General features: G+C 45.3%; 5 protein-coding genes across 6 annotated transcripts; 2 read left to right on the forward strand and 3 right to left on the reverse strand.

Moving 5' to 3' along the window:
- Positions 1-4,104: 4,104 nt before the first annotated feature.
- LOC117583176 (protein Abitram) lies at positions 4,105-4,799 on the reverse strand. The gene has a single exon (XM_034271374.1). The coding sequence runs from the start codon at positions 4,765-4,767 to the stop codon at positions 4,105-4,107; it is 663 nt and encodes a 220-aa protein (XP_034127265.1). The 5' UTR covers positions 4,768-4,799.
- On the reverse strand, positions 4,739-5,150 carry LOC117583575 (COX assembly mitochondrial protein 2 homolog). The gene is made up of 2 exons (XM_034271954.1): positions 4,994-5,150; positions 4,739-4,933 (listed from the first exon to the last, which is right to left on the reverse strand). Exons 1-2 carry the CDS (start codon positions 5,072-5,074, stop codon positions 4,772-4,774), a joined length of 243 nt encoding a protein of 80 aa, XP_034127845.1. The 5' UTR covers positions 5,075-5,150; the 3' UTR covers positions 4,739-4,771.
- Positions 5,151-5,552: 402 nt separating this feature from the next.
- LOC117583572 (vacuolar protein sorting-associated protein 16 homolog) lies at positions 5,553-8,718 on the forward strand. Its single transcript, XM_034271950.1, has 9 exons — positions 5,553-5,706; positions 5,771-5,960; positions 6,015-6,285; positions 6,347-7,035; positions 7,094-7,221; positions 7,277-7,425; positions 7,484-7,767; positions 7,826-8,415; positions 8,482-8,718. Exons 1-9 carry the CDS (start codon positions 5,651-5,653, stop codon positions 8,627-8,629), a joined length of 2,505 nt encoding a protein of 834 aa, XP_034127841.1. The 5' UTR covers positions 5,553-5,650; the 3' UTR covers positions 8,630-8,718.
- A 1,595-nt stretch (positions 8,719-10,313) lies between these two features.
- LOC117583573 (uncharacterized protein DDB_G0288805) lies at positions 10,314-19,763 on the reverse strand. 2 transcript variants are annotated; one of them, XM_034271951.1, is made up of 7 exons: positions 19,610-19,763; positions 18,989-19,516; positions 14,783-15,043; positions 14,598-14,706; positions 14,387-14,524; positions 13,794-14,317; positions 10,314-11,830 (listed from the first exon to the last, which is right to left on the reverse strand). In XM_034271951.1, exons 2-7 carry the CDS (start codon positions 19,086-19,088, stop codon positions 11,364-11,366), a joined length of 1,599 nt encoding a protein of 532 aa, XP_034127842.1. In that variant the 5' UTR covers positions 19,089-19,516; positions 19,610-19,763; the 3' UTR covers positions 10,314-11,363. The 2 variants fall into 2 exon arrangements, with proteins under 2 accessions (XP_034127842.1, XP_034127843.1); XM_034271952.1 differs by lacking the exon at positions 10,314-11,830 and adding an exon at positions 12,011-13,338 and having other exon boundaries at positions 13,375-14,317.
- Positions 19,764-21,342: 1,579 nt separating this feature from the next.
- On the forward strand, positions 21,343-24,478 carry LOC117583574 (ATP synthase lipid-binding protein, mitochondrial). Its single transcript, XM_034271953.1, has 4 exons — positions 21,343-21,479; positions 22,026-22,130; positions 22,937-23,141; positions 23,788-24,478. Exons 2-4 carry the CDS (start codon positions 22,083-22,085, stop codon positions 23,949-23,951), a joined length of 417 nt encoding a protein of 138 aa, XP_034127844.1. The 5' UTR covers positions 21,343-21,479; positions 22,026-22,082; the 3' UTR covers positions 23,952-24,478.
- Positions 24,479-24,748: the final 270 nt, after the last annotated feature.

Here is a 24,748-nt window from a genome sequence, read left to right on the forward strand (position 1 = left end):
CTATACCATCCTGAAAGAACCACCCACCAGGCGCTAGTCCGCCCTCTGTTTAATTTTCGCATTTTCCGTTGCGAGTTTTCATCTTTGATTGACATACAAACAATTTAGCTGAATGGCACTTGAAGCAGCAGCAGCAAACCGCAAACAGAAGTAACAATAAGGCTGGCTGCAACCACCCCCTAGTAGAGGCCAACCACAATAAAATTTTTGATATTTTGTATTTATGGCAAACTTTTTGCCGGACTTTGGCTTCGAGAGGCATCGCAGGAATGTGTCTGGTGACAACTGCAGACCCGGAGACTGTTTGCCCAAGTGCTAAATGGAAACTTCCTCCAGCAAATTAACAGCCCAGAGACGGATAGCGTGGAGAAGGGGGAGAAGGAGTAGGATGAGGGACCACCAGAGTGGAATATTTCTCTTGTCGGTTGTGGATTTTTCTCCTCTCCTCTTCTCATCGTTTTGTCTTTTTTTTTTTGCATCTCGCGGATGCTTACATCTCGAAATCAATCAACTCAAGTGTCGCTGCATTTATGGAGGAGACTGTGTGTGTGGTCCACTATCAAAGGGCGCGCCGACCCCCAACCCCAGTCCCAAAATGCATTTGTTGTAAGTGGCCGTGTCTATGGGCCGCCGCCGCCGCCGCTGCTTGCATCCATTCCAGCGTCCACCTCGCACACAGGTGAAATTTACCACTTCAATGGCTAAAAACAACATTTGAATGCGACAGTCGACAGTCGACAACGGCTACAACGGATGTTGGGCTCTAATGTGTGCAAACAGTGAAACCGAACGAACGAATGAGCGAACCCAGCCAACGTATCGCTTCGGTACGGATCGGTTCAGTTTGGATCGGATCGGATGGAAATATTACCTGGGGATAGCAGTACCAGTACCTGGCACCAATGAGTCGGCAACGTCATATCGCATCGCATATGCATATGGATGGATGTCGGTGGCATCGTCGGGCTCTTTTTCGCCTTGGAGTTTTGCCGCTCTGTCAATATTTTGCTTATGTTTGAAAGCCACCATCATGGTGATTACCTGTTCGATGGCGAAAAGAAACCCGAACCAAACTGAAAAGAAAATCCCGCATAGCCCTCTAAACGCTGTGGTAGGTGCTCTCAAGTGGCCAAGTCCAAGGGGGAGACACTTTTCTCCGGTCTCCGTCAAGTGTCGGTTCGGTCGGGTCGTAGCTTTGAAGTGCAGCAGCGATCTCCAAAAAGTTTTTGCTCTCTCAAGTGTCCGTATGTGACAGGGTCATTACGGGCCCTTCTATCATCATCATCAGCGCAGTCAGGAGACTCCAAAGTCAACTGCCTGTGGGAGAAGACCTCCAACTAATTAGCTGAATATGTTCTGCAATTAAAAAAGAGCTTCAAAAAACTTCCCTGCCAGTTGAAGTGGTAATCAATGGGGTGACGATGTCTTTCCACTTGATTCTTAGACTTGAAATCAATTTCAAATGAGGCAAACAAGTGGAAAAGGAACTGCTGATAAATAACTTGTTAAAATGTCAGGCCTCGGTTTCACTTCTCCAGAAAATCATTTTATATTTACAGATAGCAATAAAGATAGTTTGTATTTTTTAATATATAAAACAATTATATAATATCAGGAGATAGGGTACATGCAGAACATATTAAATACATATCTTCCCTCAATCATGACCTCGATATTAATTAGTATAATTTTCCAATTTATTTTAAATTATAAAATCAACTGGCGAATTCAAGGGAATCATTTGGCAATGCCTGAGCAAGCATTTAGCAGGTCCATCGATTGCCAAACAAATGAGGCAGCTGAATTATTCAAGATGATTACATGGCTTCTGTGATTAACACCTGGCCAAAAGGCTGGCACATCTCGACGATGAAAGACGGCCCTAAATCGTCAGCTCAGCCAGTGAGAAACTGCGAGAATTTATTTTTGCTGCTTCTCTTTGTGTATCTATATATCTGCACATGTGTGAGTGCGAGTGTGAATGTATAGGCGTTTTGCACTTGTATCGGATTATGAGCAACAAACATTTTTCGGCCATGTTTGTTTACTTTGCTCCGCCTCGAATGTGTGTCTGTGTGTCTCTCTCTCTTGTATTTGTTCCCGCATCTAGGTGGCAGTGTGCGTGCCTGCTCATCTGTATCTGCGTACGTGTCTGTGTGTATCTGTATCTCAGTCGCTCTTGCGCATGTCTTATGCGCAGGCCGTGCGAAGAGTTTAGTGCCGTTCCCCTTGGAGTTGCTCGAGTGTTAAGGCCAACTGTTGGAGCGACCCTCGCAGAGCGCCATTTTCGCTGTGGCAGAAATTAACGAAAATCAATTTCTCCGCAAATATATTTCGATCTACATACATTAATACCTATTTACATACATACATTTCGGCTAGTATGTGTGATTCTATGGCTGTGCCAGCGGAATGAAGATGCGGCCAAACCAAATACTTGGTTAGTGGAGTTTTGATAGGAAATTAATTTACGCAAAAGTCGGATAGCTATTATTGGATTATATCTACTTATAGGAAAGCAGGAGGAGTATATTTCTAATTGTATTAGAAATTATCCAACTTTAAACAAGGAAACTAACATATATTAAAAAAAAATTGATGATGATTTACATTCATTAGAAAATCCTATTCCTATCTTTCATTCAATGTTCAGCCAGCTAAAAATTTAAAGCAAAGAAAGTTGCACGCACTTAAGCCCCACCAACTCTGTGTGCTTCCTCCTGGCTGCTGAGGGTTTGGGGCGCCTGCACCCAGGATCCTAATTACATTTTACTAGATAAATTGTAAACTTTTTCTGTGCACGCTGCTGCTGCTGCTGCCCCCAGCTCGAGTTCCAGCTCCAGCTCCAGCTCCTGCCACTGGCTGCCATTGCAGCAGCTTCTTCCAACAGTTATATTTTGTTTGAGTTCTCTGCGTCGCTGGCGTCGTCTTGCGCTGCAAAGTAAACAGACAAGAGGCAGGCGGCAGCAGCAGGAGAATGGCTGCTGGGCCCTGGGCTGGCGGCCTCCCCGAGAGGACACCCTGTATGTACGTGCTGGTTACGTTTGTAAGCGTATTTCCGGCAAAACGGATGTCTGCCACAGTAACGGCAGCACCAAATGTTGGCTCCGGCCAAACCCGCCCAGATCGTCCTCAGCCTCGAAGGTCCTCTGCACTTCGGCTTTGCTCCTCGACTCGACTCGACACTGCTCTGCTCTACTCTGCGCTGCTCTTCTCCTGGTGAAAGTCAGTCAGTGCCGGTTACACATTCTCAATAGTGCTTGGCACTGCCGACGAAGCACGCCTGCCATTAGTGGTAGTCATGGGTGGCATGGGGCGTGGGGCATGTGTGGGTGGGTGGCTTACTTATAGGGGGAGTTGGGTTCTGTATCTGCTTCAGTTCCTGGCCAGCCACTGTTGCACTTCAAGTTAGCGTGCGTCTATCTCTCTCTCTCTTTCTCTCGATGTGTGTGTGTGTGTGTGTAGTTTTGTGCAAATATTTGCATCTAGAATATTTGCGCGCTCCATCATAATTCAAACACAGATGCGCTGTTTGCAGAAGAGCAATCATTTTGACATGCAACTCGCTTCAAAACCGAATTAAGTGGCATTCAGCGTCAGTCACGAGAAGGGCCCGAGCAGAGTGTGTTCCCCGTGCTCCCCGGTTCGCCCATCAAATGTATCGAAACTATCTGGCAGCTAAAGTTGAAGCCTTGGCAGTGATTGGCACTCACGCAGCAGTTTATAAAGGCAATTTAAAGGGAAAATAAACTAATTTACACCAGTTTAAAAAACGCAATTTAAACTGCGCGCCTGCGATGTTTGCTGCGCTATCGTTCATCATTTGATACCTAACAACTTCCATCTCTAAGACCAGGTGGTGCCATCTACAAGTGGGACGAATGAAGATTGCATGCTCCATCTAACGCTCACGGGATGGTTCAAGTCTTCGCTACAAGGCAATTTTTGGAAACTCGTCGGTAAATTTATAAACTTTGGCGCTAGTGACGAATGGTCGTGGCCGAGATTCAGACGCCGACCAAACGGACAGCCAAAGAACATTCTTGAAAAACGTATTTTGAGGATTTATTATAAATGTTCAGTGGTCAATAGTTAAGGACATAGTCAAGTGGTCAACTGCTCTTTGTTTGCTTTCATATTCTCCTCCTCCTTCTGCTCCTTGCTGGTCTCTAAATGCTCCGTGTCCTGCTCCTGGCTGGTCTTCAAGTACTCCTCGTACTGCTCCTGCGTCAACAGCTTCTCCTTGATCAAGTCGCAGTTTTCAATTTTGGGCAGCAGAATGGCAAAGTAGCCGGCACCCTCGGGCAGCTGTTCCAGCAGCTTGGGCTCTGCAACCAGAGCAGCGTTAACCTCCACCAGCTTGCCGCGTATGCAGCTAGGTATCTTGTAGGTCTGTCCCGTCTCCGTTGTGAGCAGCGCTAGTGTAGAGTCCGCCTGCAGGATCATGCCACCCTTCTTGCCCTTGCCCTTGACCACATTCTGGCTGCGATCCACGTTCCCCACATCAAAGCTGAGTGTAGCAATGCCTTGGGCCAGGGCGGGATGCGTGGGCGCCAGGCAGATTAGACAGATGCGGTTGGAGTGGTACAGCACCTGGTAGGCGGCGTTGGCTCGGATGTAGTAGTAGCGTGTGAAGAAGCGATCCACGACACTGGGATAGTTCGGGTCGAAGCCATCTGTGATGGGGCTCACAGGCTGGCCGCAAATGCGCTGCTGCTCCTCGTGCTCGAAGTAGAAGGACTCCAGGGGATCCGCGGTGGCTGCCATTATGCTATTCGGTGTCTCCGTGCAGCAGTCTCTCCTTGTATCTGGCTTGCTGTTCGCGGGCCTTGGCTCGGTTTGCAGCGGAGCGAGCGATGCGTTCGCCCTTCAGGCACTTGACCACCTTGTCGTCAATCGAATTGCAGATCCCAATGAACCTGCCGAAAGCGTTCTGCGGGAGTTCAGGAAAATGTGTTATAAGGATTTCCTGTGGCCCCCTTAAGTAACTCACGTTGTCGTGGCAAGCTTGAAGCTCCTCAATTAGTTTGTTGCAGGCCGGCGTGTGCAAATGGGAAGCCAAGTCCGTATGCATTTTCAACTGTTGACAGAATTTTTATTCCAGAGCCCAGGTGGTTATGTGAGCGAACGTGCTTAACCTACTGTGCCCCCCTCTAGTTAAACAGTCAAACAACTTGAGTTAAAACATGGAAAATATTACTGTGCGTACATTTTTCATGTATGTCCGTCCTTTCTCTATAATTAAAAAAACAGTATTCCCACGATGCGTTTCACCTGATCTGCGTCAAAAATTTGCAAGTTTCATAATATTCGTGAGTAAATTGAAAATACCGCTGGTCAACAATGTGTTAAGCGCTCTCTGTCCCTTATGAGATATCATATTCCTCGGTTTTAATATTCGGGCTAAGATTACCAATTAGCTAAGACCATCTGCATTGAACATACAATTTTACCCGATAGATGATTGTTAAAGTTTAAGGGCTTTATATTATTGGATTGTTTATAAAATAAGGGTTGAATGGTAACCTTGACGCTGTTTTCGACAAGCGTTCCAGCCCTGCAAACAGCTGTTGCTGTGAAATTTTTCCCAACAAACGCAATTGTTTATTTTTTCGGCTGGTTTGATTGAAAAATAGACAATTAATTTGCCATGCCTATTATGTACAATACGGGCGAGTGGTTCAAGGTGCGGCCAGACTACTACAGGTAATTGGAGAGTCGTGTATTTATTTAGTGATTCAATTGATTTATGTGTACGCCCCCGGAACAGAAAAGTGGAGCTGGCGACGCCCGACTGGCCGCTGGATCTGGACCTGGAGTACATGCAGGTGGCGGCAGCACCTTATGGCGGTCCCCTGGCGGCAATACGCGATCCCACCAAGCTGGTGCCCGTCAAAGGCACCGCCCGCCCAATGGTTCGGATCTTTGACACCACCGGCAAGGAAACGGGTCACATATTGGTGAGATGTTGAAATATATATATAGAGGCTGCGTTAACATATTTGCTAATGCAGTGGAACCATGGGAAGCTCATTGCCATGGGCTGGTCGGACACGGAGGAGCTGATTTGCGTGCAAGAGAATGCCAAAGTTTTTGTCTTCGACATGTTTGGCAAGGAGAAGGAATCGTACAGTATTGGAGACGAGGCTAGCGTCACAAAGATTGTGGAGGCCAAAGTGTTTCAGTCAGCCGCTGGCACTGGAGTGGCTGTCATGACCACATCCGGCCGAATCTTTCTTAAACTTAACAGCAGCAAAACGGAGCGAAAGCTACCAGATATTCCCAGTAACAAGATAACAAAATTAACCCAAAAGAAACCCCTTCTAAGCATTGCCTTCACGTACAGATTCCAGCATCAATTGCTCCTGCTGGGAAATCGTAACCGAAGGACGAAACAGCTACTGTCTCCTGGGACGAGAGCGTGAGGTCATCAAGCTGTTCCCTGGCGAAACTGTCGGCACCATTACCGCCAATCTATTCGAGAAGCCTCACGATCGAATTATCATGATCTCCGTTTCGTACAACCACCAGCATCTGGCACTTTACACGAACACGGGCCTCCTCTGGCTGGGCAGCGTTGACATGCGGCAGAAGTACTGCGAGTTCGACACGGGCCGCAAGGACATGCCCCTTCAGATAGAGTGGATCATGAACAGCGACAACAGTGAAGCGGACGCCGTGGTCATTTCCTACCCGTCCTATCTGCTGATCGTGAATCGGAACGCGGATCGCAGCGACTTCCCCTACGATCCGATCATGTTTCTGGTGGCCGAAATGGACGGCGTCCGCATCATCACTCAGAGCTCGCACGAGATGATACAGCGACTGCCAAAATGCGTGGAGAACATCTTTGCGGTGAACAGCCAGGAGCCGGCCAGCTATCTCTTCGAGGCGCAGAAGAAGTTCGAGGAAAAGTCTTACAAGTCGGATGAATATCTGAGCATGTGCCGCGACAAGATCGAGCTGGCTGTCACCGAATGCATTGAGGCTGCCTCCTTTGAGTTCTGTACCGAAACGCAAAAGAGTCTTCTGAGGGTGAGCGCTCCATGTAGATCTCCAAAGTCTCGTACACTAACTCTGAGAGCTTTTACAGACTGCAAACTTTGGCAAGGCCTTCGTACTCGGCCACAATCCCGACGAGTATATGCGCATCATGCGGATACTGCGAGTTCTTAACACACTCCGACACGAGAGAATTGCCATGCCGCTTACATTCAAACAGTAGGTTGTCCTCAAATGAATGTGGAACTGAATGACTGACGACTTCCCCTTGCAGGTTTTCGCATCTCAATCCGGAGGTCATCCTGAGTCGCCTGGTATTCCGCAAGCACTATGCCGTCGCCATCCAAGTGGCCAAGCATCTGAATCTGCCCGAATCCTGGATACTTGAGCACTGGGCCTACCACAAAGTCATGAATGATCCCAGTGGGTAACACTCAAATGTCAACAAAAATCCTCCTCTCTAAGGTCAATTTTTTTACAGATGACAGCGAGGTGGCCCGCAAGATTACGGAGAAGTTTAAGAATCCCACCGTCGAAGGTATTTCATTCTGCAATATTGCCGAGAAGGCGCATCAAGCAGGACGCGATGATCTGGCCATTAAGCTTCTGGAACTGGAGCCGCGTGCCTCGCTGCATGTTCCGCTGCTGCTGAAGATGCGCAAGTTCGATAGAGCCGTGGCCAGTGCTACACAATCGGGGGACACAGAGCTGGTAACCAAAGTTCTTCTGGAAATGAAGATGCACATGATGCTGTCCAATCTGCATGTAAGTAAACCCAACCAGTCTGAGGAAAATCTATTATCTTTGGATATTCCCCCAACAGATGACAATTCGCGATTACCCGCTGGCGTTGAACATGTACAAGAAAATCATGCGAGAGACGAACCGTGCCGGGCTCTATGGCATATACAACACAGAGGACGATCAGAAGGCAATCGCCGAGTTTCACTTTAGGAATGCCATCGAGAGTAAGGACTTGGAGTCGAATCTGTCGGTGATTGGCAACGCCTACACCCAAGCGCGATGCACTGTGGAGGCAGAGCTCTGTGCCGAAACGAGCCGACTTTTTAAGCTGCAGAAGACGCTGAGCACCAAGTACAACGCCAGTCTAAATGGCCTGTCCGTGCACGACACCATTGAGCAACTGCTAAGGATGGGCGAACTGAAGGAAGCGGAGAAGATAAGAAGTGACTTCAAGGTGCCCGATCGCCGCTTCTGGTGGCAGCGCATACTCAACCTCGCCGAGCAGCAAAAGTGGGACGAACTAGAGAAGTTCTCCAAGAACAAAAAGAGCCCCATTGGCTATGAGCCTTTTGTAGAGGTCTGCCTTAAGTATGACAATGCCAGAGAAGCGCGCAAATACATCCCGCGCTGTCGAGACAATCGAAAGGTTCTCTGGTTTATAAGAGCAAGGTGAGATCCAGCCATTACTATAACATTAAAAGTCCTTCCAAATTGTGTGCTTTGAATCTCCCACAGCTATTTCGAGGAGGCCATCGACTGCGCCTTCGAGCAGCGCGATCTGCACAGCCTCTACGAACTGCAGAAGAAGGAGAGCATTATCAATGATCGCAATTTGCTGGCCAAGACCTGCAATTGCATTGCCATGCTGGAGACACGAAAGTAGCGGAGCGGCAACATTCCTAGTTATAGAATAAATTAAACTATTTGCTTTTAATAAACAATAACCATTTTATGTGTTCTCATGCCAAGAGATTCGTTTGTTTACTGGCAACCTAACGAATGAGTTAAGTCCAAGGCATCACTTTTTGTGTCAGTGACTCAGGTGCAGATATAGTGGAAGATATATCTTTAGGGGTTACAAACTACCCCATGTTTGTGTCTCAATTTTTTGCAGTGTATCCGCCCTCTTCCTCCAGGTTTCTCAAATATCAGAGCAATTACAAAAATGATTCATTTAAGATTCGTTATCAAGGACATTTTTATTATACATATGTATATGTAGTTGTATGTATATGTATGTAATAGATCACATAAAGCAAAAAGAGAATATTTTTCTACATTTGTTGTTGATTTTTTGTTTTTTTTTTTTCATGGTTGATGATGTTGATAATGATAATGCGCCTTCAGAGGATTAATGCACGAAATTTTGCGAAATTCTCTACTGGACGCACGGGATTAATTGATTGTATGCTGGATGTCGATGGATGTTTATCTTTAGGCTTCAGTTAATTCTCTACATATAATTACGATTTTAGGTAAATTACAATTACAATACATTATATAGTACATAGTAGTATATAGGTAGAGTATGAATACATTATCTATTCATTTATCTTGCGTTTCGTTATTTGTATTATTATTATTATTTATTTTTTAAGAGTTATTTCTGATTTATCATAGGTTGGTTTTTTTTTTGCGTTTGCGTGTGGTTTTGTTTTGTTTTTCGTTAATTTTACATACATATATTAAATATATTTACGAACATAACAGCAGTCTTATATAAGATGACATACACTTAAATATATGCATAGAAGTATATGTGTATATATAGTAGATATATATATATATAAAGAAATATACATATTCCATTTATTGTATTCATTAGAGGGTTTGAGTTGATTTTCTCCGTTTCGCCGAAAGTTAAGGATCGTGCCCTGGCAGGGAACGGGCACCCACTGCCGGGATACTCCCCGCTTCGGTGTGCCGAAGACACCATTCCTTTGCCTTTTCCATTTCCATTTCCGTTTCTATATAAAAGTTGTTTGGCTAAACTAGGGCGACTCCGTTGGGAGTCGCTTAAGCGTGAGTTCTTATAGATATTGTATATGTAGATGTATGTAATCGTATCTGTACCATTATCTGTGGCTACCCATGTGTGTGTGTGTGTGTTATCTTTTAGTATCTATTAGGGACGCAGAACTATTTAGTTTGTTGTTTTTTAAGACGCTGCGCGTCTGCGAAATGCGCTCTGAAAAATTTGTTTTGGCGGCTGACTAAATTGAGGTTATCTCTATGTACGATCGATGATGTATTTAATTTATATACCTATATGTATATGTATATATAATATATAATGTATGTTAAAACTTTCAATTATTTTTTGTTTTGCTTTGTTCTGTTTGAGTGCTTAAGGAACCCGATGCTCAGGCTAGGAAGTTCGATTGAATTTTGAGGCTTGCATGCAATACTTCTCTCCTTCTTCGCTTGACAATGAATTAATTCACAATAAATCGACATTACAATATAAATATATTCACACACAAAAACACACATTCCCACACACATATAATATGCATGTAGATCTATTATAGGGACGTTCAAAATCTATAACTATACAAGAATTACAATTACAGTACATGCACGGAAACGCACTCACAAAAAGCTAACACTGTAATTATAAATTAGTTATACATACATTTACAATCTTTACACACATACTCGTAGATATATATTTATAATCGTATAAGAATCCGTAGCGTTATCTATAATTATAATACTATAACTACTGCAGAGTTATTGAGGCTCCTAAGCGAAAACGGTTGCCGTCACCAGACGACAAGGGGGCTTGTGGGCTCGTAGGCTCGTTTCCCTAAATTTGTAACTAACTAATTTCTGTTTGAAATATTCGACATTCTTCATCTTGAATCGTTCCATTGGCTCACACACAGAGTGGATATCTTGGCAAGTTCAAGGCTTCGCGATGTAGAATTTTCCTAATAAGCGACGGTTTTCGTTAGCCAATTGGTGATTTTTTAATCGTAAAACTAAATGGGTCACTTCACTCACTGACCCTCATACATACAGATGCCTATAGTATATTCCTCTATGTGGTTCAGGGTTTTTTTTTCCAAGCATTGTTTTTTTGATTCTCGTGATTTTGGGTTCTTGATGCATGCATGAAATCAAAGAATTAATTTAACTACAATAATGACTAGTTGAAGAAGGATCTTCAAATGTATTTTCTAAATTTTGTGTGTACAATTCTCGTTTTTTTTTTCCTTTCCTTTCTTTTGTTTTGTTTTTTTTAAGAATTTTTAGAATTTTCTAATGCAGTTTGGAGAAGCATTACTTAGGTGGCCAATTCTATGTACAATTTTTCTTGTTAATTTGTTTTGAGATTAGTGTAATTTGTGTGTGGTGTGTGTTATCTGCGAAATGCATGGAATTATCTTTCGTTTTATAGATACTCGTATTTAATGGGCTCTCTTTTGTTTTCTTCTTCCAAGTGGAAAGCTGCGGCGAGCTCATCATAATTTATTTTGCTCTTACTCTTACTCTACCTCTACCTCTGCATCCTCTCTCATTGACGAATCCTCTTTCTCTGCCATTCGTTAGTCAGTTTTTAGTTACTACATCATCACAGCCAACTCTACGCGGTGCTCCGCTTCTCCAGCATCTCAATTGATCGTTTTTTTGAAGAGATTTTGATGGATATGCTCGTTCTGTAGCGCACACATTTGGCCCACAGCAACGGCCCGCAGGCCACCGCCTGCTCCAACAGGTGACACCACATCGGGAGCCTTGGGAGAAGACGATGACGATGCAACGCTGTCGGCAGTGGCCGCTCGAAGGGTGGAGAAGAACTTCTCTTTGATGTCCATTGACGAATACTTGTGCTCAATAAATGTGGGTGAAATTTGCATGAGCGTCATCCCGCTCCCGCTGTTGCTACTGCTTCGGCTGGAGGTGGCGCTGCTGGGTACTGCCGATGGCCTTAGGGTAGCCGCTGCTGTGGGCCTCTTGGCGGCGGTGGTGGAGACAGTGGCAGCAGCCACAACGGCACTGGACTTGGTTCCTTCGCTGGTCGTGTGGAGGTTGCTGTTTGTGCTTTTGTGGTTGTATGAAGAGCAGGAGTAAGAGGTTTCTGCAATAGGTAGAGAGAAAAGGAAAAGAAGTAACGAAAAACATAAAATCAAAAGAACACAAAACGAAAGAGGGAACCACCAAACACCTTTGACAGAGAGAGAGGGGGATTGAAAATGATAATTAAATTAACAACATTATTGCACTAAAAATAAGAGATTTCTTTCATAGAACAATCCAATCGGGGGCTTAAAATTTTATATTGCATAATTAAAAATCAATTTGCTAATGCTTAAAACATAAATAATACTTGATTTTTGTCGAATACGAATAGGAATAGGCGTAAGATAATGAAATTATTGCGTTTATAATACGAGAGCTGCTCTTTTGCATTTTATTACATTTTTCGTCAATGCTTCGTCTGAGAGGCCTCTAGGCTCTATGTTCTAAATTAAACGATAAGTTACAGTTAAATTAAGAGGAGATCAGCAGTTGAATACAAGCTTGAAAGTCATTTGTTACAGATAACATAATCATAATAAATCATTAATAAATCTCTCTCTTTTAAAACTATAAAGAATTTCAAAATATTGCACAAACAATGAGATTTGTTGTGTGGCTTCGTCGACTATCCATTTCTGCTCCTCCGTAGATTCGGATTCTTTTGAGAGTAAAAACTAAGGTTTACATTTAAAATTAAAACACAATATATGTTCCTGGTGGTCTCTAAGCTTGTAAACAGTCTACGAAATGTGTTTCCAATGGTGTTTTGGTGAGTGTCTTGTGACCCACTCAGATCTTGGCTTAATATCATAGGTGTCACAGGTTAACTAAGGGATACAATTCGGTTCAATCGAGCTTGCAACGAGCTTGAGAATGTTTTCAGGGGGTTTGTGGTCTCCATTCCCCATTGTTTTTCGTATACGAGGCATGTCAATGCGGCGGTGGCGGTTGCTGCTGGGTCGGCTGTGGCACCTCGGGCGGCTCCAGCGTCAATTGGCGATGCATCAGTAGCTGCTTTAGTATAGGCTACGTCTCGTCGTTGGTGGCGCCAGCGCCGACAACTTCAATGGCCGCCACCGTGACAGTGGAGCAAGCATTGGCTGCCGCTGCTGCTGAGATCACATTCGCCTCTTCTGCTGCCTTGTTGCTGGCTTCTGCGATGGTGGCTATAACCGCAGCCACGCTCTCCGAAATCGCATCATTCAACGGCGGCTCATCCGTCTCCATAGGCTCAATGCCGGATATGGGCTCCATTTTTCCTTTCTTCATCAGTGGCTGCTGCTGCTGTTGTTGTTGCTGCTGTTGTTGTTGTGGCGTGGGCGAGCTGCTCTTGCTGCTGTTGCCGCTGACGCTGCTCGTTGGACTGATTGGCAGCACATGATGCTGTTGCTGTTGCATCTGCTGCTGTAGCTGCATATGCTGCTGCTGATGTTGCTGTTGTGCCTGGACTGGCTGCAGAATCTGGCTAGGAGTGGCTGGCTCCTGCAGAAGCAGAATGCTGGTCTTTTGGTGCTTCTGCATGTTCGACGTCAGCGAGGCTACCAGCTGCTGCTGCTGTTGATGTTGCTGCTGATGGTGTTGCTGTTGCTGTTGGTTGCCGACGCTGTTATTGGTCGTAGTGGTAGTGGTGAAGGTCAGCGTCTGGGTGTTTTTGGTGGGCGAGGTGGCTGGCGTGAGTATGCCAAGGTTCACCAAGTTTGGCAGCGGCATCTTGTTGCCGTTGTTGTTGCTGCTGTTTATCACCGTCGGGCCATTGCTGTTGGTCTTGCCCACTTGGTCAACGATTTTATGCTGCTGGATAATGTCCACCACATTGGGCGCCACAGAGCCACCGTTGGCCACGTTGGTGGCCAGCTTGAGTATCTTGCTGGCCGTTGCATTGGCAGCCATTAGGTTGCTAACAGTCTTGGGATTTGAGTTATTCCCATTGCTGTTGTTGTTGTTGATGCTGCTGTGGCTATTGGCTTTTATGGATACTAAACCGAGTGTGCTGCGCATTAAATTGTTGTTGTTGCTGTTACCTGTTGCTGAGCCGCCATTCTGGTGGTGGTTCTGATGATGCTGCTGCTGCTGCTGCTGTGGATGCGGCTGCTGCTGCTGTTGCTGCTGAGATGGAACATTGGTCAGGGTGACCACGTTCCCAGTGCTAAGCTGTTGCAACATATTGCCGCCGCCACCCCCAACGAGGGCAGTGTTCTGGCTGCTACCGCTGCTGTTACCATTGTTGTTGATGTTGTTGTTGGACAGACTGCTGCCCCCATGACAGCTGCTGGCGCTGCTCGACATGTTGCTAATGCTCGACGGGCTCAGCGAGCCAAGCGACTGTGATGGGGAGTTGCTGCGCTGGATGGCGGGCGGAGTGGGATTGGAACTGCTATTGGTGCTGCCACCACTCACGGAAGATGCGGCAGCCGCAGCATTGGCCACTTGCTGGGTGGTCAGCACGCTCTCCGGCTGCGCGTTGTGGGTGTGGAGGGCATGATTCTTCAGGCCCTGCGCCGTTTTGTAGCTTTTCCCGCAGTGGCATTTGTAGCCCTTTCGCACTCTGTGGTGGAGTAAAATTATGAGTTTCTAGAGCCCAAGTGTTGTTCCGTTTGGGAGGACTGCCACCTACCTTCCATCTTTTTTGTGGCCATTCTTCGAATGGTACTTGATGCCGTTGACGTTTTTGTAACGCTTTTTGCATCCGGGCACAGGGCAGGCGAAGGGTTTCTCATTGCCAGGCGTGCCATTGCTTCCGCCGCCGGAATGCCTATGTGCGAGGGGAGTAAAAGTTCACAATAAAAACTTTGGCCTATTGAGAGGTATTAAGAGTTAGAACGAACCTGCTGCCATAGCGCATGATAAACTCGGAGCTAAACTCCTCGGTGGTCCAGGAATCATTGCTGTCCTCGGACTCCGTGACAACCATTTCATCCTCGTCCATTTCGCTGCCTAAAAGACCACAAAAGCAGAGACACATATTATCAGTTAACAGAGTTCCAATTCCAGTCATGTGGTCATCACTCACCTGTGGGCGTGGTGCTGCGATTGGACGATGACATGCTGTAGCTGTGGTGCTTGATGGCCAGCTTCCGCTTGAGCTCCACATTGCCACTGCCGTGGCTGCCGGCATTGCTGCCGCTATTGGTGGCAGGTGAGGCGGTGTTGTTGGACAGGAAGGTGGTTGCCTCCTTGCGATTGTCCTCCGTAACGAAGCGCAGAACGTAGCTCAGTGGCAAGCATGCAGGCTGGGCCTGCTCCTTCTGTTCGACCACCTTAGGATCATAGTCTGAAGTGGGAAGAGAGGCAAACAAAACAGAGAGGGGATCAGCTAATTGGAAATGACATTTCGAATCGAAATCTGAATCGGAGGAATGCGGGCCAGCACAACAGAGAGAAACCTGCATCCAAATTTATTTTGTCTCGCCCATATTTATTAAATATTTGTTAAATTGTTGTACTCGTGTTTGCAGTGAAACAAGTTCAAGCACTTTGTATACGGTACGGCGACACGACCGACACACAGACCCACAGCAGCAGCAATTTATTGTTAAAATGTTGAAATAAGCAAATAAACGAGAATGCACGTACAGAAACCCCAATTTAATGACGCTGCTGACGCATTTTGTGAGGGTTCTGTTCTGCCAACTGCAGGAGCGAGCTACTGACGGTGTGTGTGTGTGTGGGGGGAATAGGGGTACAGACGAGCACATGTCCGACTGCTAGTCGCGGGACATTATCTTATCGTTTTAACAAGCATAAGCCCAACAGTTTGCTTAATCAGAGAGTGCATAAAAGCAGTAGCTCGCAGGTGCCCCTCCATCTGTCCCACTCTCACGCATACGCTAAATGCGGTCTGCGCTTGTGTTTGTTTGTGCGTAACCTAACCTCCATAAGCGGACTACTGCACGCACGCTTTATTTCTCAATTAAGTTAAACTTTTTGCGTAAACTATGTCACAGCGTACGATCATTCATCATGTGAGCTGGGGACACCCTGTACTGAAACTATCCTTAATAATCTTATCATTCCCGTTTCCGTTTTAGGGAATTTCAGCACCCTCGATAACGTTGCACTTTTGATTGAATCGCTGGAAATCCAAACACTGCTTAGTCCTCATATACATCAGCTTCGCAGTGCACGCACGCTTTATTTCTCAATCAAATCATGTTGTGTGTCAGAACGACCATTCATCATGTCACTCAAAGCCAGCCAGCCTCAAAATGCTGTAACATGCTTATTGCATGGGCTACCCAACCGCTGCTTATCCTTAATGATCGTTAGATTGCAGCTCTGTCTGCCACCCACATTCCAGGCGAAAGCGATTCGATAATGTTGCGTTTTAATTGATTCACTTGCAATGACGTGCAAATACAAAACATATGCCACTATTATTTGAAACATATGCTTAATTTAGCAGACAGCAGCAGTGGCTGCTCCACCTACACGCTCTCCCCGCTAGCTAACGATACTCTTCTTATCAGGGCAAGTGGTGATTAAAAACATTTGCGGCAATGATTGTATTTCTACGTGCCTTGCAATCGATTGATGACACATACACACACAAAAAGCACACATTGATATTGAGTTTATTACGCACATAATTCCACGTACCGCCCATAGTTACTCAAAGATACATGTTAATATTTCATTCTGGCATATAAAAACAATTTAGTCTGACCAAATTGCACTGTCCGGCCACCTCTGCCCTGCCCCTCTTGCTCACTTTCTGTTGAGTTTTCTGCTCCAAAGTGCCATTCGCACACGGCGTCATTTGCTACGGTCAAATCAGTTCAAAATGTATTTTGCATTCATTATTGTTATTATTTTGTTGCTTTTGCTAGTTGATAACCTCAATCATTCCCTCTCAGTCTCACTGCGGTGTGGCTCTCCCGCCTTCTCTCGCACACATGTCTGCCGCTGTAGGTGACACTCACTTGCTCTTCGACTTTTTTACAGACAGCTTTTAAACAAATAATATGATCTATCTACACACACAAATGTGCACATATACAATATACACATGTGTGTGTGTATACCGCCTACATATATACTGAGTATATAGTTCGTATTTGTATTTTAAAAACAAAATAAACGCAGATGCCGCCGTTCCTGTTATTCCCCACTCTCGTCCGCGGTCTCTCCCCACCCGTGAGTCATGCACTTGTTGCAGAATTTCGAGCAGATAATAATTACAAATACACACACAAACAAGTGCGCATACATACATATTGTTTTTGGAGGGACCACACCAGCAAAACAACAAAACTTTCCAATAGATTTGAAAGCATTCCTGGAAATTTGATAAAAACAAAGGCGCAAAAGTCGTTGACATGACGAAGATTTCGGCAATTTATGTTGATTTTGCAAATGTGCAGACAGATGACACCGTATGCGAGCGATCATGTTATTATCTGAGTGACCATGTCAAATTTTGCACAGAAGCAAAACGAAGTGCAGCCTGGTGGTTATCGACATTATTACATACATACACACAAATACATACAGTTATTTGGGACACAACAGGTGCCTGGCAACTGTGAAAAGGACAAACGTGAAGGTCTCCCGGATGGGTGGCTAGTTGCCAAGGCCACGCCAACGCCCAACGCTCCACGAAGCGTGAGGGGTTTGATAAGACATTGACGGCAAACCGAAACCCCACTCTGCCCACGCATCAAATGTCCTTCGAGATAATGAAATGATAGGCATTTATAATCCCGGCGAATGTTCGTTCACGTAATGGAACCAAGTAACACCGACATGGATAATGGATTGGGGGATGCGACTGACAGGGCTGGGCAGAGCAGAGCAGGGGTAGAGTAGACGCCATGTGGGCGTATGCTCGAGCTTTATGTAATGCCCCGGGCCGGGGAGAGAAAGAAAGCCTGCCCGGGCAACGCCGACGCCGCCATTGCTGTTGTATGTTTACCGTTATCACACTCACTCGCAGGCAACAACAAAACAGCTGCCAACGTAACTGTTACCGAGTCAGCTGAGCCCTGGGTAGCCACCCCTACATGAAAGCGTATATATATGTACACAATACATAGATGAAATACAAACAAATGATGGCCCGCACCACCGTTTACCCACCCCCAGAGCATGATGCTACATAACGCACAGCACAGCACAACCCCCAAGCCCCGTGGCGACCCACAATTCAAGCCAAGTGGCAACACTGGGCTTAATTTTATTGATTTTCTCTCTACCCACCCCACCCCCTTTGATAACCGCTTCAGAACTCAGGTACCTGAGCTAGCACCCACGCTAAAATTAGAAATTGTTTATATCTAGGCGGGAAGCGGTGGGAAGGGGGAGAAGGTGCTCCGACAGCCGGTACAAGTCCACACATACAGAATGATTAATTAGGGCTCTCAGGAGAATGGAGGGCGGACGTAACCCAGTCACGTGTGTATTCCGAGGCCCAGCTTCAGCTCAGCTTCGGACAGGAATTGATTACGCACAATTGTGCGTGGGCGGCCGACCGGGAGTCTGTGAAAGTAGACCGCATCTCCGATTACTCGTCAAATGCATAGCTGCTCGGAATACACCTGCCGCTACAGCGACTGAGACGCGCGCTCAAAACCCAAGCCAAGCCATGCGGACAGGTCACAGAAAAGGGCGCCTAACATGCCGGTTCCATAGTACAAGATGCTGTGCTGGCCTCACGCACACCAAGCCACGTACACACTCACACACGATCGCACTGATGTTGTTGGTTTGTTGTTGCCTCAATGGATCACCGGCTTTTTGCTTGCTTTTGTTTTGCTTATGGTGCTCGCTCGCTCGCACCAACATAGTAACATGGTTGTATCCGATCATGGCCAGACCAGAGGAGCAAGCGCACAGCAATCGAATGCATGCTGTACGCGTCGCGCTTGGGCGTGTGAGTGGAGTGTACTTGCCGGGGTGTGCGTGAGCCACACACAGGTAAGCAATTGTCTGCCTATTGTAAATGCTACGTGCATATTTAGAAAGCATCGATTTTCCCCCGAATAGAATCTGAACTGTCATTAATAACTGGCTTTAGGCCCATCCAATCGTCCAATAAAAACAACATTCACCACACTCACTCACAAGCACACACACGCCATACACTCTCAACCGCACCGCGCATCATATAAACGTAGGTACATATATACCGTGTGGTATATAAATAAAATAAACAAAACACCGCCCGACTCGGTGCATCACGCGACTACTAAATGGTTACTCCCGTGTCACAAGCGCTCACCTATATGGGTGTCCTCGATGTGTGATATTAGATCGCCTAAGCTTGGAAATGTGATGCCGCAGCCACTGTATTTACAGACGTTAATCAGGAACACGGCCATATCACTCACTCGAGTCGTACGACGATGACTGCGATGTAGTTATGTAAAATTGTTCGAATGAATACTGTTGTTGGTGGCGATGGTCGTGACTATCGAATATCTATCGATAGTCAGCAGCGAAACATTCTAGCCCGTGGATATAGCCTGTGCCTATTCCTGCGACTTTAGCCTCGCCTCGTACTCGCAATCCCGCTGTATATAATGATATCCAACGATATTGGGTATCCTGCCAGGTGCAGCTGAATTCACAGTGAGTTGCCGAACCGCGTGGCTGTGCTGTGGCGCCCGGTCGATGCAGCCGATGATGCCCCTGTTGTTGTTGTTGCTGCTACTGCCGTCTCTAGCTGGCCTGGCTGCGTGGTGTGGTGTGTTTCGGTCTCACACACACACACACTCAGGCATAAATGCTGCTGTTATGCAATTGAGGGCTGCAATGACACACGAACGGGGAGCGGGACGGTGGGGTTCGCGGTTAGATGTGTCCAAACAGGAAGAGGCAAACTCACAATTTGTCTACTTACAGCATTCTGTATCGATTGAGAAGCCTTGTAGTTGCACGAAATTAAAACATATTCGAAGCGACGTGACGTAGACACACCAACGACACGACGACGCGTTATGCTGCGGCTGTAGTTGTGTGCGTGGACGTGGTGAATAGCCCAGAAACGGCGCTAAAACCAGGGCTAGAGCGAAGCATTCGATTACATGAGCAAAGTCCAGTTTTAGTGGGTGGAACTGATTAAACTATGCTATATACTGTATTTATGGTTTATTAAATTCATAATTAAATTGTACAAACTACTATCGACTGCACACTTTCCAATACTTTTGAATTGAACCGCCCGACTATCGGAACTATCGCCGACTGACAAATTGTTGTTAGTTTCAATTAGTTTAGGCAGCCTATCAAAATATATAGATGCGACCGCCAAAATCAGCAAACTTACGGCAGAATATTGAGAAATATAATTGTAATCACGAATAAGTCAGAAATATGTCAATATGGTTAAAATTAATTAGTCAGTGAGGTTCATACTCTTGAGGAGTTAATCGATTACTTGAAGCAAACTTCTATCACGACCTTGTATAGGTCACATTCCTTGCTTTCTCTTGTCTGTTCAAGGTAGAATACATGTAGAGAGGACATTAAGGAGTCGAAACCAGTTTTGAAACTTACACATTTTCTCGTCAGGTGTCTCTGTTGCTAATTACATAAACATGTTGTTGATATGTTGAAAATGTGCAGTTACCGTGTAGTTACTATGTATTATAAGTGTGAACGTTTATTCTTTTTGGTATATTTCTGGGGTATTTTTGTGTTCATATTTGAATTGTTCTCATGAGCCTCTCTTTGGGAGGTGATGGTGATTATCGAGCAGTTAATCAGGCCAGCTTTTTTAAGGCCCTCACTATTCCCTCAAACCTGGGGAAAGCTCCACAATAGGAAGTGATTAGCTATTAGAAAGTCCAGCTGCTTTTCCCAATATATACAACATATGTACGCACTTCTCGTAACTGTTTGATTAGAGCAATGTACATATATATATCTATACATGTGCAATGTGTGTAATCCAATAATAAGCTTATTAGTAAAGAAAGGATTGATGAATTTAATAAAACTATAGCTTTGATTCTGATGGTCCCAGCTTGTTAGTAATATTATTCAGAACACCAAAATCGCAAAATTTGATGCCTTTAGTTTTAATACGACATTGTTTAGGTCACACACCTTGGCAATTTTCAATATTGTAGTATTTTGTACAATTGTTATTCAGTATTTTTAAGGACGCGTTGTGCATCACCCTTTTGCCTAATGAACCAATGTGTAAGCCGTGTGGATATGCTATATATAACAATTTCCCAGGCCACTAATTCAATATCTGCAGACAATTCCTGATCGTTTGATATACAAATTTTAATTTGTTAGAAAATGTCGACTAAAAAGGGATTCCACACTGCCGCCTCCACTAGCGGTTATGAAAAAAAAAACGGAGAACCTTATCAACAGCATACACATTTCCTCGACAGGTGTCTCTGTTACTGGCAACATTAGCTGACAAAGTTTCGGGAATTTAATCAATTTAGAAACAATCCCATAAAGGAGAGTCCTTAACTTTAACCATTCTTGTAAAAAATTATATCATGAATTAGAAAAAATTATAGCTCTAGTTCCGAGAGTCCCAGCCAAATTGTTACAATAAATAGAACAACGAAATCGTGGAATATAGTTTTCAACGGTATATACACGGTATATTTTGTTAGTTAACCGGTATATTTCCGAGAATCGTGCGGTATATTTGATCGACAGGCCCGCGGTCACACTGCTGCACAGGCAAAGTTAAAATTCACGTTCAATACGTTTCCACCACTGTTGTTAAGGGTTTGTTCGAAGTGAGTTGAGTTAAGAAAATTGGAAACTGGTCTGCTGCCGCCGCCGCCAGCGGAGCACCCCCTGTCCTTCGCTGGTTGAATAATCAGTGCTCGTAAAGAAAATGCCCTAGACTGTCTGGCGAATGTGTGCAATCAAGTGGAAAAGTGTTAATTATCAGTGAAAATTGCATTTTTCTCAAAACGTGTCGAAGTTGTCGCCATCTTGCGGTACACACACACACACACACACACATGTGATGAGAGAGGGGAATTGCCAGTGCTCAGTGTGCGTGTGTGGTGTGTGTCGTTGCGTCACTGAAAAAATTTAAATTTGCCAAATTTGCAAAGAAACTAACGAAAAAGGTTTTAATTTGATAGAATTAAACTAAAGCGTGAATATTAACATCGACTCGCGTGAAAGTCTAGTGCAAAAGCAACTTTTTCCACGCATTACGTAACATTTTGCAGGCGGTAGCAGCAGCAGAAGCAGCGGCAGCGGCGTTTGCCAAATGCAAACTCACTTATCGCACAGAATCTATAGTTTATTTCCATCTATATCTTTTGCAGAGCTCCGTGCGCTAGCTTCAATTTTGTCGTAAGCCAATCAAAAAAAATCAACTGAAAATGTTCGTGTCGACAGTCTCTCGCATTGCCCCCGTTGCCAGGAGCGCCGTAAGTAGACGAAAATGTGATGTTACTATTGTTGTTGTACCTTTGCGCGAGATAAAATTGTCCAAAATGTGTTACATAATCAATTGCTGAATCGACTATTCTATTCTTTTTTTCGCCCGGTATGCATAAAAATCTATGCTGGTGGCCGCTTACATGAGCCTCTCCGTGGTGAACTTCCAATCGTGGAAACACATACAGTTACATAAGTTGCAGCCGAAATTGAGGTTATGTCGTGAGTGCGGCTGCAAATATAATTTAAGTGCGATTAAGATACAAGAAAAGGAATTTAAACATTTTTCAATCGAAATGGAATTATTTCGTTGACCAACTAGTACCTACAAATGGTCTCACATGGCATTGTGTAACCCCCTTAACCGTATCGTATCGGTCGTGCGCGCGCCCTAGTTGAGGTTAGAACTGGTGAAAGCTTTCCAATGGCGAGAGGAATAATTTAACTTTTGTTTATGACATTATTGATAATCCCACAGTCCATTCGGCAGTGCAATAGCGTCGGTGGTCAGTGTAAATAGCAATGAACAACATCAATTGCAGTTGCCAAAATATTAAACAGAAATTACTCAACGATTGCATAACCTGGCAATGGCCGGCCAATGCCTATTAAATAAGAATTTTCTCTCACGGCGAAAGAGCGCAATGAACTGACGCGTCACTCACAAGGGGGGGGGGGGGGATGGTTCTTATCATTTGGATACACTTTTATCTCAAGCAAAAGTACACAGCAGCAACACTCGTCTATCATTATTCTTCTTATATAATATAATCAACTCTGTGTGTCTTCCTTGCAGCTCCTCGCCAACTCCAAGCAGTACTTGCGGCCATTGAGCAGCGCTGTCATCAGCCAGAGCCAGACCTTTGCCGCTCAGAACACAACCCCAGTTGCATTACTGCCACAAATCAGGTCATTCCAGACCTCGCCCGTCACCCGTGACATTGATTCGGCTGCCAAATTCATTGGTGCTGGTGCTGCAACAGTCGGTGTCGCTGGATCCGGTTCGTATTGGTTTTTGTTGTTACTCCTAGTCCCATTCCCATCCCAATCCATCATGCTCATGTAACCGCGTCCCGGCTCTTCACCTCCTTCAGTCAGTTACAAACTAGCATCTGGGGCACACACAACGAGTATCTGATTACTCTTACTTTGCCCCGGGAAGGTCTGAGATTTGGCCAAGCCTCCTTGTGTTGTACAACATGCGGTGCATCGAGAGGTGCCCGTGTGTCGGAGGCTTCATTTCCTAGCAGGAAACCTGTGTGATTGCAGGACGAAAGTACCAGAAATGCTGCGGCTTGGCGTTGCCATCGGCGTTCGCGTCTGACTGCCGCCCTGTTCGCATTGAAATCTTTCGTGGCCGGCTTTTTTAGTGCAATGTGCTTGCTGCAGCGCCTTCGGGCAACGCAGAACTCAATTCAGACTAATCTGTGACTGACTGGCGTCAGCAAAAGAGGTGAAAGACGGAAGACGTTGGCTGGGCGGTTGTGTTTATACAGAAGTCAGTCGCATAAACACAGTCGGAGCTCTTCGGCTGTGGCCGAAGATCATCTTTCAGTTTGATTTTCAAAGTGAAACGTTGACTAATTGAATATTGTCTTTCTCACCCCCACATGTTTCCGACTCATTGACAACGAACCAATGCAACAGGTGCTGGTATCGGAACAGTATTCGGTTCCCTCATCATTGGTTATGCCAGGAACCCATCGTTGAAACAGCAGCTGTTCTCCTACGCCATTCTGGGCTTTGCCCTGTCTGAGGCCATGGGTCTGTTCTGTCTTATGATGGCTTTCCTGCTGCTCTTCGCCTTCTAAGCGCGCATCGATCGAATGCTCGTCCTTGTTTCCTGCAATCGTGCGTGTGTGTGTGTATGCTCGGCTGAGGGCAGACGCGGGCATCCGAGCGGTGGCAGAGGGGAAGTAACCAACAACCAACCAACAACACCATCGTTCGTTTCTTCGATTATTAATGATAAAAATGATTGATTGATTGATAGCAACAAGAACATCCTGTACAACTATCTAATTATAAAATAACAACAACAACCACAACCACATAATATATGTAATTTTGTTTTTAAAAAACATCCGAAACGTAGTAATCGCCTAAGTAGTAACATCATCGACAAGGAGAAGAACACACTTTGAGTTAAGTTTAAAACGATATCAGCAAGCGGAGTGCTAATAAACAATCCTAGAAGAACACAACACTGCGAGAATGCATTACAGAGAGAGATCGGAGGATGGAATCAAAGACTAGACACATTCACGATCGATATTGTATAACGAAATGTATAACGAACAGCTGAATCTGTATAAATTAAAATTCGATTTTAATTGAAGCAACCTTCAGGCTCATCGCCCAGCCCCACACACACGCACTCGAGGAAGAGGCCCAGGCCAGGAGTCGCGCACTCCTTCATCCAGGTGGACTAGGAGGTTCACGTCCGCTTCAAGTCTCTCTCTCTCTCCACCGAAGTTCTTGGACCAGCAACATCCGTCAAAGCGGCAGGCAAAACGTGCCTCCTCTGTCCATTCGTCTGGGGTGATGTGAGTTCGGGCGATCCTGGCCGAGCAACGCCCTTGACCGTGTGTGTTCGGTGCTGAGCGTT

This window comes from Drosophila guanche, unplaced genomic scaffold (assembly GCF_900245975.1).
Source record: "Drosophila guanche unplaced genomic scaffold, DGUA_6, whole genome shotgun sequence".
Classification (NCBI taxonomy): Eukaryota; Metazoa; Arthropoda; class Insecta; order Diptera; family Drosophilidae; genus Drosophila; species Drosophila guanche.